Source organism: Oryctolagus cuniculus, chromosome 7, assembly GCF_964237555.1.
Source record: "Oryctolagus cuniculus chromosome 7, mOryCun1.1, whole genome shotgun sequence".
Classification (NCBI taxonomy): Eukaryota; Metazoa; Chordata; class Mammalia; order Lagomorpha; family Leporidae; genus Oryctolagus; species Oryctolagus cuniculus.
In genome coordinates this window covers 22,567,373-22,583,461 of record NC_091438.1, presented here as the reverse complement: position 1 = coordinate 22,583,461, position 16,089 = coordinate 22,567,373, and the positions used below count along the sequence as shown (strand labels likewise).

General features: G+C 59.9%; 1 protein-coding gene across 4 annotated transcripts in view; it reads right to left on the bottom strand.

The window, feature by feature from the left end:
• The window catches only part of SMARCD3 (SWI/SNF related BAF chromatin remodeling complex subunit D3), a 36,121-nt gene that overhangs the window by 7,313 nt on the left and 12,719 nt on the right, over positions 1-16,089 (bottom strand). Inside the window, exon 1 of one of the 4 annotated variants that reach the window (XM_002715057.5) lies at positions 2,072-2,355. The exons of 2 other annotated variants lie outside the window; for them this stretch is intronic. In XM_002715057.5, the coding sequence (XP_002715103.1) occupies positions 2,072-2,149 (78 nt within the window). In that variant the 5' untranslated portion in view covers positions 2,150-2,355. Of the gene's footprint in view, positions 1-2,071; positions 2,356-16,089 lie in introns of those variants that run through there. One more of the 4 variants, XM_017345663.3, reaches the window with a different exon arrangement.

The following is a 16,089-nucleotide window of genomic DNA, read 5'->3' as shown; positions in this document are numbered from 1 at the left end:
CACGCCCTGCTTTTGGACCTCTGCATCCCAAACTCCATCCCCTCCAGCTGACTCCACACCCAGAGGCTTCAGCAACTAAGCTGGACCCCAAGATTTGCTCCCCGGGTGAAGGCTGAAGGCAGAGCAAGGGCAAAGGCACCTGAGGGGCTGACGTCACAGCCTGCCAGGATTCTGATTGGGAGGAGGGGGAGCTGGGCTGGAGGTGAGCTACCAGGGGGCCTGGGCCAGGTCAAAGGAAGCAGCGTGTCCACCCGCACCCATCAGCCATCAGCCAAGGCTTCACACCCAGCAGGCTTCCTCCACTGCTCACCCCCACCCCAGTGAAGCCAGGTTTCAAAGAGGGTGGTGGAGAGGGAGATGAGGTGGGTCATGTGCCCCTAGGTGGTTGGATGGGGTGTAAATGAGATGCAAATGAGTGAAGTGCTACTGCCACTTGTCCAGAGTTCAGGAGGGATATGAGGGTTTCAGGGGCTTGTGTAGCAGCAGGGGAGTGGGTGGGATGGGGACTGGGAAAAGCAGGAATCTTGGGGAGCAAGGGGCCCCTGTTGTCATTTATCCACTCCATTATCTCACCCTAGGCCCAAGGAGACGCCCCGATGCTGCCCCTGACTTTGCCCCTAAAGCCCTCCCACTCCCAGCCAGCAGCTGTCTCTGTCCATCTTTCCAGCAGTGAAACCTGCCCGACCATGTGTCTGCCTCCCCCCACCCCACCTGACCCTGTCACTCATGCTTCCAGGGTGGCAACCCAGAATGGAGCTAGCTGGTGACCATTCTCCGCCAGCCTAGATGGGGCACTGGGAGTGGGGATGGTGGGGCGCCGAGCCACCTAAGAACTGAAGCATTAAGTTGGCCATATATATATATATATAGAGAGAGAGAGAGAGAGAGAGAGAGACCCATGTCGAGCCTCTCTCCCTGCTAGCTGGGCCTTTTCAAAGGAACTCCCCGCAGCAGCAAGGCTAGGACCGGTGATGCAGCTGGTGGACATGCAGGCCCTGGAAAGTCGACCCCAGAGATGCCCAGCGCTGGAGGCCAGGCTGACCCAGGAACCCCCTTGGCTTTATCAGCTGGGCTCCCTCTCTGTCAAGGCCAGGGATACTGCCTGCTCTGCTGGGAGGCTTCCAGGGCCCCCAGGGAGCTGTGCCAGCCACCAGCACCACCCCCACAACAGGCCAAGATTCAGGGACTCTGGCCTCCCTCACCAAGAAGGTGCCCTCCTGGGGGGTCACGGCCAAATGTGGCCGCAGTGAACCTGACGTCGTCCCCTCTCGCGTCTCCACACCCAGCGTGGCCCCCGAGCCACCCAGCTCAGGCCTCTTCCGTGCCCTGCCTCGGGTTGCTGAGGCTGCCTGGGGCTTCCCACGTGCCTCTGGGGCTGCCCTGTCCCTGGGATCCCTAGGCCTCACGTCCCCGACTCCGGCCCTTTCTTCACACCTTGGAGATATTAAGGACAGGCGTCTGCCAAGGGGACGCTCGGACTCCTTCCACCTGGAGTCTGTCCCTAGAGGGAGCCTCTCCCTGACCCTGATGGCAGGGGCTACGCCGAAAATGCCCCAGTGCCCTCCTGCCAGGATACAGAGGTTGCTCAGCCAGAGGGCTTTCGCGCCCACAGTGCCTCCAGGGTCACCTGCTCCACGCTCTGGAAACAGAGTGACACCGTCCCAACGGATGTGAACAGACAACCCAACAGGGCTGCGCCGCGTCCCCGTCCCCCGCCCCCACCCCCGGGGAAGGGGTAACACCTGGGCCCGCTGGGGAACCCAGACAACATGTCGGCCACAGAAGGGGACCCCCACCTGGGTGGGGGGAGTCCCCCAGTCCCACGCCCGCCCCTGACAAGAGCCCGCGCAGTCGCCTGCCTTCCCCGCCGCGCGCGCCCATCCCCGGCCCGCCGCCTGACGACGTGTTGGCACGCCAGGGCGCCGGCACGGTCCCGGCGCTGGGCTGTGGCCGCGGCGCCCCCGCCGGAGGGGTGGGCGCGCGGGAGCGCCCTCCCGGCCCCTCCCGGCCATCCCTCCATTCAGCCCGAGCCAGCTCGCTCACCCTCCCCCGCTAACTTTCCCCCACTCACCACCCCATGGACCAGAAACTCAAAAAGTTTGCTTTTCGTGGCTTTGCGCGCCCCTCCGGCAACTTCGTCCGCGGCCATCGGGGTGGGCTCAGCGGCGCCTCTCACTCTCTCTCTCTCTTCCTCTTTCTTTCCCTTTTCTGCCTTTTTTTTCCTCCAACTCTCCCCTCTGAGTCCTGCTGGGCTCTCTCACACTTCTACTCGAGCGGAGTGGGGAGGGGGCCCCTTCAGGGCTGCCCTGACGGCCCACGGCCCACGCCGCCGCCGCCGCCGCCCGCCCGCCGCCGCTGCCGCCGCCGCCGCCGCGGCTGCCGCATTCCTGCACTGATAAGACAGAAATAGTCCGGCGGCCCGGGGTCTGCCTGTTGACTCGGCGGGGACGGGGACGCCGGCCTTTGCAGCCCGCGCTGTCCAAACAGCGCAGATAAGCGGCGAGGTGCGCGGCGAGCCCGGCCCCGCCTGGGCGCAGGGTAGCGGCGCTTGCAGCCCGGAGCCGCCCGAGGGCCGCGCGGGGAGCTGGCGGGGGGCTCGCCGGCCACCCGGGCTCTCGCCACAAATAGCTGCTCGGTTAGGGAATTCGCCGGCAGGGCCAGGCAGGGAACAGTCAGTTCCAACTTTCTTCCCTCCCCGAGAGGCTCCGGCTGCATTTCTGAGGCCCTTTCCCCAGAGACCTGGCAGGCCAAGTAGGGAAACATTCGCGGGCAGGAATCCGGGGGGGAGCCGAGGCCGGCCGCGCCGGGTGTGCCGGGGAGGAGGCGCTCCCTGCGCGCACGGCTGTGTGTGTGTGTGTGTGTGTGTGTGTGTTGTGCCCTTGTCTGGCGGCCGGCGTCCGCACCCTGCGGCCCGGCGCGGCGGCTGCGGGTGTTGACGAGGGCGCACGGACGGACGCCTCGCCCGGGGGCCTCGCTGCGCGGGAGCCGCCAGGCCTGCGCGCGTGCGTGGGGCCGGGACGCGGCCTGCGCCGCGCTCCGCTCCGCGCGAGGCTATTTCTGGGTATGTGGGTCTTTGTTTGCCTCTGTGTGAGAAAGTGAGGGCAGGAGGGCAAGTATTTCGGAAGGAGGGACGGGGACGGGGCTCAGAGAGCGCAGCGAGGGGGAAACGCGGGGCGAGGCGGCGCAGGGCCGGGCTGGGGGCTTCGGTGGGGGCGTCTGGGAAGCAGGAGACAAGCGGGGCTTGAGGGCCTAGGGGTGCGGACCCCGGAGGGGTCGGGCCCGCCTCAGCATCCCAGAGGAAGCCGGGGCGCAGGGTGGGGTGAGAGCGAGCCCCCGAAGGGGCGGTGTGCAGGGAGCTGGCAGTCCCTGGGGTGGAGGAGAGACAGGAAAGAGGAGGGGCGAATCCTGAGATCCCCAGACTGGGCGCCCTGGCCCCGCCCATGCCCCAAGGCCACGCCCCTATCTCCTCCTCCCGGAGGAGGGGCCCGTGGGCTTTGGGACGACAGAGGGTCAAGTTTAAGGGCCTGCTGGGGCTGCGGTGTCAACACAGGTGAGGGCGGGGCAACGGGACACCTACTTGAAGTTGGGCCCTGAAGACCCAGCATTGCCCTGCGGGTCCTGGCCCTCCTGCCTTGGGGAGTTCAGGACAAAGAACGCGGGACAGCTCTGCCCAGACTCTGCCTGCAGCCTGGTTTCCCTTGGGCCCCGACTGCGTGCGGGGCTGTGAGCGCCCATGTAGGTTCCCACTGTCTACTGAAAGGCAGAGAGGGTCTCTGCTTCAGGCTCTACCTCTGGCCTGGTGGGGGGGACCCAGAAATTCCCCCTTCCTACCAGGGCTTCACCCCAGGCCACTGCCCACCACCACCCACACACAGAGAAGCCCCGGCCATGGGGTAGCTTAGTGGTCAGCCACAGGCCATGAAGTGGCTGGTGGTAATGCGTGAAGATTTGCTCCCATCAGCCCGCTAACCTCATCCCCCTCCACTCACCCCCATTTCTAAGCTCCTGTTCCTGCTCTTCTTTCTCCTGGAAGACCCCTCCCTTCTGCCTGTCCACACCCAACCCTTAAAGCACGGTTCAGGCCCCTCCTCCTCCAGGAAGCCTTCCCTGGCATCACCCATGTGCACGGATCTTTCTCTTCTCCAAATGCCCATCAGTGTCTGCTCTGCCCCTTGGATTGGCCCTGGACTGATGTCTGCCTCATGATGTGCCCTGTGCTTCTTTGTGTGTTAGGTTTGCTTTCCCCAACAGATTTTGGGCCCCCGGAGTCAGAGCCTGGCCTGCAAGTCCCACTCTCCCCGCATGGCTGGGCACAGGCACTTGATAATACCAGATGCCTGAGGATGCTTGCAAAGCTCAATGGGCCATTCACCAGAAGGTGTGAATCATCACTGGCACCCCACCCACCCTGGCTGCTTCTAGAAGGGACACGGGAAACCAGAGGCCTTGGAGGTTCTGTGGCAGGGCGGGCACACACCTCTAGGTTTTATGTAAAGCTCAATGTTGAGTTATTTTGGGGGAGGAGACAGCAGAGGAGGTGACAGGTACCCCACCCAGCCTGGACAGCTGGGCGGTTTAAGGGAAGAGCAGGAGGGAGAGTGGGAACTCCCAGCCTGCGTGAGGTAGCCCTGGAGCAGGTTGCCATAGCAAATCAGAACATACAGGTGTCATCGTTTGTGTCCACATCCAAACAGAACAGGAATCATTCAAGCCCCCTCCCTTCCTCGGCCACCCCTCTGGGAGACACAGACAACGGACAGCTCAGGCATGCATGTCCCCCAACACACAGCAATACCAGCCCCAGCGGGACAAGGAGCCACGGGGAACCGCACACACAGGCACCCCCTGGCCACATCCCATACGCGGAGGCCAGGTTCACTAGGCGCCCGCCAGCAGCCACGTTTGCGTTTGCATGCGGCTTTTACAGGGGCGCCGCTCGATGTGCCGACAGCGGGAGCCTGCAGGTCACAAAGCTGGGGCGGCCCCAAGTGCGAGGCCCGAGCCAGGCTCCCTCCTCGCAAAGGCTAGGATTCCCAACAGCTCTGCCCCAGAAGGGCGCGCGGCAGTGCCACGCCGCAGCCGCCGCCGCCGCCGCCGGCTCCTCCCGGGTGGGAAGGCGGCCCAGGGATTGCAGGCTGCACTCTGGGCGGGCAAGGGCGGCCGCGCGGCGGCCCGGAGCCGGAGTCCCCCCTGCCGTCCCCCCATCGCTGCTTCCCTCGCAGAAGCACCACCAGCACCAAATGGCAAAGCGCCGCTCCCCGCGCAGAGAGCGATGCGCCGCGGCCTGCGGGACGGGCTCGGCCGCCGCGCCCCCCACCACCGCGCGCCGGGGCGAGCAGGCGGCGGCCGCGGAGCTGGGGGGTCCTGCCGGCCAGGCCCGCGCCGCCCCTCCCTCGGCCCGCGCCGGGTCCCCGGCCTGGGCATGCGCACTGCGGCCTCCCGCCCGGTGAAGGTCAGCCCAGGGCCCAGCTGCAGGACTCCGCGGCGGCGGCGGCCGGGGGAGGCGGAGGGATGCGGGGAAGAGACTTAACTCCTTCCCTCCGGGAAGATGGCCACCGAGGCCCGCGCCTCGCCCGGAGTCCCGCCCTGCCGCCTTCTGCGGAGGTCCCAGCTCGGGGACACAGCTCAGGGGGAGCAGGAGGAGGAGGGGGCGCGGGGGAGAATGGCTGGAAGGAGAAGGGAGCTGGCTACGGGGAGAGGGAGGCAGGGAAGGGAGGAACAAAGGAAACAAGACCGGAGGGAGTAAGGCTGCCCTGGGAGAGGCTCTTTTCCCCCCCCCGCACCCCCAGCAATGAGCATTCCCTAGGAATAAAATCACCCTTACAGACCGGGCCACTTGGAGGTGTCAGGCCAGGGCCCCCTGGTTTCTGTGCTTTGGCCCATCCCTAAACCCAACCCCCCACTTTCTCCTCTGGTCACTAAAGCCAAGGCAGGGCATGCCAGCGGACCCAGGTCCAGCGTCCAGACATAGGAAGAGGGGACCCTGTGCTCAGCCCTCAGCAGTGGGCTGGAGGCTGGGAAGGCGTATCAGGCACAGCCCCGCCCCCCTCCTGACTCCCCCCAGGCCAGGCCAGAGCAGCTGTGTGCCACTGATCCTGCTAGAATGTTTCTGTGCCTGGGACACCCTCCACAGCCCTTAAGGGGGATGTCTCTGTGTGACTCTGCCTTTGTGTGTTAGCTTTGCAAGCACACACACACACACACACACACACGGAGACAAATACCTGAGAAAGAAGCAACACACAAAGGAAAAGTAGGACACCAAAACAGTTGAGTGACCTTGGCCTAGTCACTTTCTCCCCTCCCTTCTTCAGGAGTAAAGGGAGGGGCTTAGGCCAGAGGATTCCTAGGGCCCTTCCTGCTCTGAAACCAAGGATTCCATAAGGCAGAGATGGGGACCAAAGTGGACAAGAGGGGTCACACACAGAACACAGACCATCCCACCAGAGTCGCTGCTGCTGCCGCGGGGAGCAAAGGCTTCTCCCAGCTTCAGCACCCCTTCTCCATGAAGTCCTCAGGGGCACCCCCAATGGCTCCCTCCCTCCTCTCCTCAGTCCCCCTGGCTGGGCGCTGTTCCTTGTCACACAGCCGGTCGCATCCTGCCAGGGGAGAAAGGCCTTACCTGGGGGTCCCCAGGGTCCTGCTTGGTAGGCAGGTGCATGATAAAGGTTAGCTGAATGAATAAATCCTCCTTTCTCTTTGCCTGCGTGGGTTTCCTCAGTCTAATGGGATGCTCCCTGACACCCCTCCCACCCATACACACCACACACACACACACACACACACACACACCGCACAATGAACTGCAAACATCGGGAGCTGAAGCTGCCGGTTGCCGGCGGGCTGAGAGCCGGCCTCTGGGGCTCCAAGCATCCCGCAGGCACAGGCAGAAGGCACACTCTGGATTTACAGCGGTTTTCTCTCATCCCCTCACAGCCACCGTTAATGAGGTGGTCTCTTGTAGCAGGTCACGCCCAGCAGCTTTCGACACTACACAAAGACGGCCGCACAGCCTGTCCCCATCACCAGAGGACCGGCTGTGTGGGAAGGCAGTGTTTATGGGGGATCCTGAGGGGCGCTCTGTGGGCTCCTGGGCACGGCTCCGGATGGAGGGAGCTGTCCGGCACAGCCATCCTCACTCTGCCCAGCACCTCTGGATTCACACCTGGCTGTGGCTGAACCCCAGGACAAAAGCAAGGGGGACGTGTGCCCAGGGCTTCCAAGATGCCACAGAGCAGCCAGTCTGGGAGCCCGGGCGCCCTCTCAGGTCCTGATGGGGCAGGGTGGGGGGTGAAGCCCACTCGTCCTGCAACACCCTGTGTCGCCGGCTGAAGCCCCCACTCCTGCTCTGCTCCCACAGTGTCCCAAACGCTGGAGGCTGCAGGCGAGTCACCCAGTCTGGGTTCCAGAGTCTTCACTGCATTGGCTGCTGCGGATGGGGACCCAATTCAGGAAGCCGCCCCCTGACTTCCTGTGGCCTAGGGGTCAGCTCGTGCTTGTTGGTGTGGCCCTGGGAGTGCCACTTCCTCCTCGGGGGGGGGGGATGCTTGCCCTCATCTGTGAAATGAGGGGACGCTGGGAAGACAGCACACCGTCCCCACTGCCGGGCCGTCCACCCTGGGCTCGGCTCTCCCTCCTGGGCTGGGTTGGGCGGCCTTTGGCAGTACCTCTTCCAACTGTCCATGCCGCTCCCTGCAGCTCCCGGGCCCCAGGCCGCCTCTTTCCAGAGCCCCAGCCCAGCCCCTCCAGGCTCCTCTGTCCTACGCAGCTCAGAGTCAGGAAAGCCTTCCTGGGGGCCTCCTGTCCCGCTCCCCCCTCCCCCCTCTCAGGAAGCTTCTGGGGACTTGTGAGGCAGGAACAGGCCTCAGCTCTGGCCAGGTGGCCACAGGGATCTCTGCCAACCACTACATTCTGAAGTCTGGGACGCCACCTGAGCAAAGAAAACTGAATAGGGGGAAAATGCATCTGCGTTTCCTTAAGACCTTCGCAGGGGAAAGTAAACCCACTAGTGCTGGGCAGCGGAATGTATAAATAGAACACCGCGGAGCCTGGCCTCCTGCATGTCTTCCACTCCCCCAGCAGGGACAAGGGCGAGCCCGCTCCCAGGTCTGTGTGCACAGGCCCAAGACAGCCTGGACCACTCTCCCCCAGCCCCCACCGTCCCTCACCACTCACCTGCCCAGGGCACCAAGTGGAATCCCCTGATGCCCCTCACCCCTGACCCAGCCTCCCTGCCTGCACGCTGAGCCCTGCGGGGTCTATGCACCCCCTCCTCTGCTCCCCTCTCACCAGTCCCTGAAACGCGGTCCCATGTGGTTTGTCACAGATGGAATTCTCCATTTGCCACCTCCCAGTGGCAACACAGGGTGTCCTGCTTTCCCAGATGCCCCCACCCCCGCCCCAGGCAGTAGCTGTGATCTACCCAAAGTCCCCCTACCACTGGCCTCAGGGTGGGCAAGGACCCTCATTGCTCCTCACTGCTGTTCCAGACTTTGCATCTCAACCCCATATAGAGAGCCTTTGTTTCCAGAAGATTCTGGCTCCCGGCTCATGCCACTCTCCAGAGCACGACTCGTGTCCTACTTCTTGCCAATCTTTGGGGTGCACATGCACAGTACCCCCAAGTTCCCTGGCTACTCCTTGTCTAGTGATTCTGCACCCCCCCAGGGGTCCTCTCTTAGACAACTGTGGCCCCCTCCACCTTCAGTCCCCTGCACTCCACTCTCCTTTCTTCTCAGCTCACTCTGACCCCCAAATTCTGTGACCCCTATGGAACCACTGATCCACTTCTCTGACCTGCACCCCTCATCACAGCCACTCCTTCCTCTCTTACACATAGTCTTGTTCAATTACAGCAACATAACCTCACGTGCATTGGCACATGTTTAACTCAGTGGCTGGGTTTGCATCCCAGCTCTGGCTCCTGACTCCAGTTTCCTGCTGTTGCAGACCCTGGGAGGCAGCAGATGACGGCTCCTGTAACCAGGCTCCTGCCGCCATGTGAGAGACCTGGATTCAGTTCTGGGCTCCCAGTTTCAATCTGGCTTAGCCCCCTGGCTGTTGTGAGCATTTGGGAAGCGAATCAGCAGATCAGCACTTGCTCTTTCTCTCTCTCTCAAATGTATATATATATTAAAAGAGTTACATGTACTCCTGTCTGCACCTGTGCACCTGAATGTGGTCCGAGAAACACACACATGACCTGCTGGGCTCCTGGCTGATCAGGAGCAGCACCTGGCCTCGCCTGGCCTCACCTGGCCTGGTGCTGCGGGCAGTTCCACTCTTCCTGCAGCTAATTCACACCCAGTGCCCCTCCCTCGGGAATGTGTCACATCTTCTCCCCCTCCAGCCTGCTACACCTTTGCACCACTCTCTGCTCCCAGCTGATGCTCTCGCTTCCCACTTTACTGGGAAAATGGAAGCTTCTCAAAGAACAGCCAGAGACTCCCGCCACATCCTCCCACCTACCAGCGACTAGGGGGCCCGGCCAGACACGAGTTCCCTGTGCTCCGACAGATAGCAGCCACGCCTTCCTGTGCCAGCTCCCTCTCTCTCACGTGCCCAAGGACATTGCTAGAGATTCCCACAGCCTCGTATCACCACCTTTCCCTCTCCACTGCATTGTTCCGTGAGCACACACAAGGACTGTTCTTTTCCCCGTGTGACACCTCTCGCACCCCCACCTCCCCTAGAGGCGACTGGTCAGCTGCAGCAGACTTCATTGGAACCGTCCATATTTTCTGGCTTCAATTCTCCCTGGATCCCACTGCAGACGCCCCGTCAGGGTCACTAAGCTCAAACTTAGCACATTCAAAATGAAACTCCTGCTCTTTCGCCGCAAACTGCCTAGCCACTGCCTTCTTTCTCCTTCCAATTGCTCAGGACTGCAACCTTGGGGTCATCCTGGAATCCTTTCCTTCTCTCACACCCCACGTCCAATCTGAAAGCAAACCTTGCTGACTCTGGATCCAGAATCCAGCCACTTCTCACAGCTCCACTGCTGTCTCCCTAGGTCCAAACCACAGCTACTGAATAGCCTGCTTCCAGCCTGTCCCCCCCAGCCCCCACCACCATGTCAACATGGTAACCAGAGTGACTTTTATTTTTTATTTATTTGAAAAACAGAAGAGAGAGAGAGACACACACAGAGAGAGAGATACAGAGAGAGAGACAGAGACAGACAGAGAGAGAGAATATTCCATCTTCTGGCTTATCCCCCAAATGGCCCCAATGGCTGGGGCTAGACCAGCGATAAGCCAGGAGGGTGGCAGGGACCCGAGCCTTTGGGCTATCTTCCATTGCCTTCCCAGGCGCACCAGTAGGGAGGTGGATTGGAAGCAGAGTAGCTTGGACTCAAACCGACCCTCCCATGTGGAGTGCTAGCATCACAAGAGGCTGCTATGCTGCAACTCTGGCCCCCAAAGTAACCCATTAAAAAGGGAGTCAGACTGTGCCCTTTCTCTGCTTGAGACCTCCTCTGGCCTCGTGGGTCTCTGGAACCTTCAGGTACTTGCCAGTCTCCCTCTCCCACTTGCTGTCCCCTCTGCCTGGGATGCTGTTCCTCCAGTGGCTGCATGGCTGAGTCTTCACCTCCAAGTGTCCCCTCCTCAACAAGGCACAATCTGTCCGTCCTATTAAGAACGTCAGCACCCCCTCCATCCACACTCCTTAACTCTTCTAATCTGTTTGATTTTTTCCCCAATGGCACTGTTCCCCTTCCACTGTCCTATACAACCTACTATGTTAGAGTTTAACTTCTCTTTTCCCCCGTCAAAATGTAGGGACCTCAAAAGGCAGGGACCTTTACGTGCACAATGCACTGAAAATCCCTAAGTGTCTGGCCCACAGTAGAGAGTCCAATAAATCAAAGGTACAGGGGAGGAGAGGCCACTGGGAGGCACTCAAGGCTTCCTGGGTGCTTCCTCACGCAGGCTGAGGGTGTAGTCTGAGCATCATCTTACATTTGCATAGCACTTAAGTGCCCAAGCACTTTCACACACGTTAACCTGGCCAGTCCTTTACAGATGCCCTATCAGGTGCATGGCGGGACTCCCATTCCAGAGAAAAGCAGGTTGGGGGCCGGCGCTGTGGCGCAGTGGGTAAAGCCGCTGCCTTCTGTGCCAGCATCCCATACAGGCAGCAGCTGGAGTCCCGGTTGCTCCACCTCTGATCCAGCTCCCTACTAATGGGCCTGGGAAAGCAGTGGAAGATGGCCCAAGTGCTTGGGCCCCTGCACCCACATGGGAGACCTGGAAGAAGCTCCTGGCTCCTGGTTCCATACTGGCTCAGCTTTGGCCATTGCACCCATTTGGGGAATGAACCAGTGGATAGAAGCTCACTCTCTCTTTCTCTCCCTCCCTTTCTGGAACTCTGCCTTTCAAATAAATCAATAAATCTTTGACAAAAAATAAATCAATAAAGACAAGCAGGATAAGACTCTGAGAAGCCAAGGGACTTGGCCAAAATCACTGTGCTATATCGTGGGGCAGGCAAATGCTGCCTACCAGGTTTCCTGACCTCAAGGCCCTGTGGTTTTCTCCTTCGTCCCAAGCTTCCTCTCCAGCATCTCCTTGCAGAGCGCTTGCCCGTTGGCCAGAGCGGCAGAACCATGAACGCTGGTACCCTCCACCCTCCCCAAACATCTACCCGTCTTTTTTTTTTTTTTTTTTTTTGACAGGCAGAGTGGACAGTGAGAGAGAGAGACAGAGAGAAAGGTCTTCCTTTTGTCGTTGGTTCACCCTCCAATGGCCACCGCGGCCAGCGCGCTGCGGCTGGCGCACTGCACTGATCCGAAGCCAGGAGCCAGGTGCTTCTCCTGGTCTCCCATGGGGTGCAGGGCCCAAGCACTTGGACCATCCTCCACTGCACTCCCTGGCCACAGCAGAGAGCTGGCCTGGAAGAGGGGCAACCGGGACAGAATCTGGCGCCCCGACTGGGACTAGAACCCGGTGTGCCGGCGCTGCTAGGTGGAGGATTAGCCTATTGAGCTGCGGTGCCGACCCCATCTACCCGTCTTAAAGGAGGAATCAGGATTGCCGGAGATTGGTACATTTAGGCTGAACTACCCTCAATACCTTTCAAAACACGCCCCCACAATCTCACGCAGACTGTGTCAATGCAAATTCCAGAAAAGTTGCCACCAAGGTGTCTGAAATTCCAGTGCACTTGAGGAGGTGCCCTTAGTTCTTGTGTAAACATGACTTTGTAGCCTAAAAACCACGTCCTAGTCAAACCTGGAACATCGCTCATCCTGGGGCTTCCCCCGGCCTTACAGATGGACACGTATGTGTGGCCATGTAACTCCTGTGGAAGCTCGCACGCAGAATGCCCCCAACACCCTCCCTGTTGCACCTCAGCCCCTCCACCTCCTGTCCTGTAGGAGACTGTGGTCGCCCAGACACAGGCCAGGGGTGTCCTGGGACAGCCCTGGCCACCTTGCCCTGTGTCCTGAAGCCACTTGGTGGCCACAGGTTTAGGAAACTTGGAGGGTCCAACTTGATCCCCTAAAGGTTAGGAAAAGCGATGTGAACAGGCAACAGGCTGCAGCTATGCCAAATGGACCACCGCTTTCTTGAAGAACCAGGCAGAAGTAGGTGCGACCGAGGGGATGTGGCCTCTAAGGCTTGTCCATCCCCAGGGATTTCGCAGCCAGAGCCAGGCTTACACACAGCACAGCCTGTAGGTCAGCATGTCAGTGCTTCACTCTTGGCTCAACAGCTTTAGCAGCAGCCAAGAAGCCTCTTGAAGATTCACCACAGGCAGATGGGAGGGAGGAGACAAGGGGGGCTCTTCCCACGGCCTGGAACTGCTTGGTGCAGCACCTGTGGTCTCCACAAACCTCGTAACAAAAGCTAGCAGCTGCATCGCGAGGATAACTAACAGGCAGGGAGCCCTTGCTCCCAGAATTGGGCTCTGGGAGTGGGTGGGTGGGGTGGGAGGACAGGTGTTGGGGGGAGGCAGGGCAGGGTTTCGACAGCTGCTCACTGCTCTGGTTTTTCTGGGGTCCTGGTCTCCCCCCGCCACTGCCCCAGGCTCTCAACTCACTGCCCTAGGTGAAGTTCTGCAGGCTGCATGGTGTGATGGTCCTGAGCTTGATTCTAGAATGGGGTTTCTCCATTTTGGCACTGTTGGCATTTGGGATAGGTGTCTATTGGCAGGACTGTCTTGCACACTGGGGGTGTTGGGAGCACCCCTGGCCTCTATCCAGTGTATCCTCCCAGCAGCACCCCGTGTCTGCAAAGCAGGGGGCCCCGCATTGACAGACAGGTGGATGTGAGGACACATGGGGTCGAGGGGTGGGGGCAGAATTCAGCACATTGGCTGCCATGAATCACCCCTGGCGGCTGCTCTCATTAGCTTCCTGATGCTCCTATCTGCCTGGCCCGTGGTGCTGGACTCCCTGCACTGAGCTGGCCCCGGGGGCCTGCTGGCTCCTGCTGCCTTGCCAGTCCGCGGTAGAACCAGGGAGTCCTCAGAGTCCGTTGCTAGTGGGGCCATCAATGCCATGAAGGGCGCAGGTAAGGGGCTCACCCCAGCTTTTAGTTGCCGGCTGGATGACTGATAATTCAGTGATGCATTATGGGAGCCCTGGGCTTCCCACAAACCACTCAGGTATGTCTCTGAGTAGAAGACAGCCAAGAACAGTGTGAGCATTGGGAAGCCCGTGACCCTGAAAAAGTGGGGGAGACCTGCAGGAGCAAATGGACGGGGTGTGAGCCCAAGAAGAAGCTCCAAGGCCACTTGCCGGGCCCAGGAAAGCCGAGGTTTGGGAAGGGCTGAGAGAGGCTCCGGAGGCCAGGCCGGGTCTCCTCCCACACCTGCACTCCCCTCCCTGGCCGTGAGACACAGCCTCTGCCCCGGGGACCTTGTGGTCATGGAGAAAGCTAAGACCGATGGCTTTGTGCCGTGTGTGGAGGTGCAGAGTGAGCAGGGAGGAGGGGCCCCCGACAGGGCTGGGCAGGGCTGCCCAGAAAGCTTTCTGAGAGCAGTAATACCCGAGCAGCACCCTGAGCCAGCAGCCGGGAAAGGCCCAGAAGGGGCGAGAGGCTCACGGGAGTACAGGGCATCTAGGGTTTCAGAAGTCTTTTGCTCCTTTGGGCACCCTGTAGGGGCCAGGCCAGAGCCTCCCTCCTAAGACCCATGCTTTATCCTGACAAGGGATGTATGAATGGCAGGACGGGCAGGACAGGTGCCCAGCACAGCTGAACAGGCTAAAGCAGTCCAAGGGAAGCTGACTCCTGACACCTTTACATCCGTCGGTTCAGTAAATGCTCACAACCCCCTACCAGGTAAGTATGGCCATTAACTCACCTTGCAGGTGGTGATCTAACAGATCTAACACCCAGAGAGACCAAATGACTGGCCCAAGGTCACACAGTCAACAGGGGATGGAACTGGGATTCCCCACCACCACCAGCCCCCATGCCAGGTGGCTTGTCCCCAGCCCTGGTGCTGCAGGCAGATGTGAGGGGAGAAAGTGGGGAATGTTCCAGACACCCCTGATAAACTGACTTTTTCTAACTAAAAAAAAAGTCAAGGGGAGTTCTGAGTTTTTTTTTTTTTTTTTTTTTTTAATCAGGGCTGAGGCTATAACTTCCAGCCCGAGAGGCAGCCGGGGAGTGAGGCAGGACAGGAGACAGGCAGGATGTCCACTTGTCCATGCAAGCCCCACTTCTGCTGCCAAAGCAGCCTCCTCACCAGGTCTCAGTCACATCCCTGAAGCCCTGTCTTTGCTGCCTGGACCCTGCCTGGGGACTGAAAGCCCTGATCCTCCTCCGCGCTCTGCTGTATCTCCACACCCACCGAGCTGGCCCCAGGGTCCTGCCATTGTCCACGCTGTGTTGTTTTAACATCGTCCTCTCCCTTCGCCCTCATACAAGCGTCTTCAACAAGCTCATGGAAGTGCATATTATGGAAAAAATATGCAGGGATTTCAATTTTTTTTTGCACCAAAACCTACTTATTTTTCAATTCCATTTTCGTACAGACCTTGGAAAGTGACATAATATTCACTGCATAGGCAGCTCTCTGGATTCCACTTCTAAAAGATCTCTCAAGTCCATTGGCTCCTCTGCATCTCCTCGGCTACCACCCTGGGCCTGGCCATCTCTTTGGAGGACCAATGGGCCCATTTCTTCCCCCTGTTTCTCTCCATCTTGCTTTTCACACCATAGCCAAAGTGGTCTTTGCAAAAACGATGCATCCTTGCTTAAGATCTGACAAGGGTTTCCACACTAGAGTCCACAGTCCTTGCCACAACCCACAGGATGGAACCCACCCTATGAGTGCCATTAGCCCCACTGACTCCCTCGCTGGTCTTCCAACTCATCAAGTCCCTGCCCATTTCAGAACCTTTGCCCATGCCAGTCCCTGATCTGGAATGAACCGTCAGCTCCTTGGGACTGAAGGCCAGGCTCCTGAAGACAGTATTTGGTCCCCATTATGGTTTGGACACTAGTTTGGTTATCCCCTAAAGACCTATGTGTTAGGTCTTGATCCCTAGAGTCAGGTGTTAATGGATTAAGGATGGAACTCAATCCTATTACAGTGTCTGAAGGCAGCAGATGATTAGACGCAGTGAATCATGGTGGCTTTATAAGGAAAGGGGGAGCATGTTCCCTGTCTCACTCCCTGGCTCCTCCTCGCCCTCTCTACCACTGTCGGCCTCCACCACATCAGGTTCCAGACTAATGGGGACCCCTGATCTTGGGCTGATCTTAAACAGTCACCTGCATCACTCAACCCGATGCAGGATGTGCTGTGGCTTGGCGGAACCACTGGCTTTGGTAGCAGTGGTGAGAAGCCAACACTACAGCCACGTCCAAGGGCACACGGTGGACTCCATGGAGTTCTGGGAGCTCCAGGGAGCTGCGCCCATGTCTCTAGCAGAGGCAGAGGTAGCATCAGCAGCCAGGGCCCCGCAGCAGCAGTGACAGTGGCGAAACTGGCTGCAGGGGCAGGACTGGGGCTAGTGAGACGGGGAGGCACAGCAAATGCCCAGGGTAACTGCGGGCACCGGAGGGCTGGAGGCCTCTCTTGGGCTCTGTGCATTCTCACAGGAGGAACACTGAACCAGGTGAGGAGCAGCCA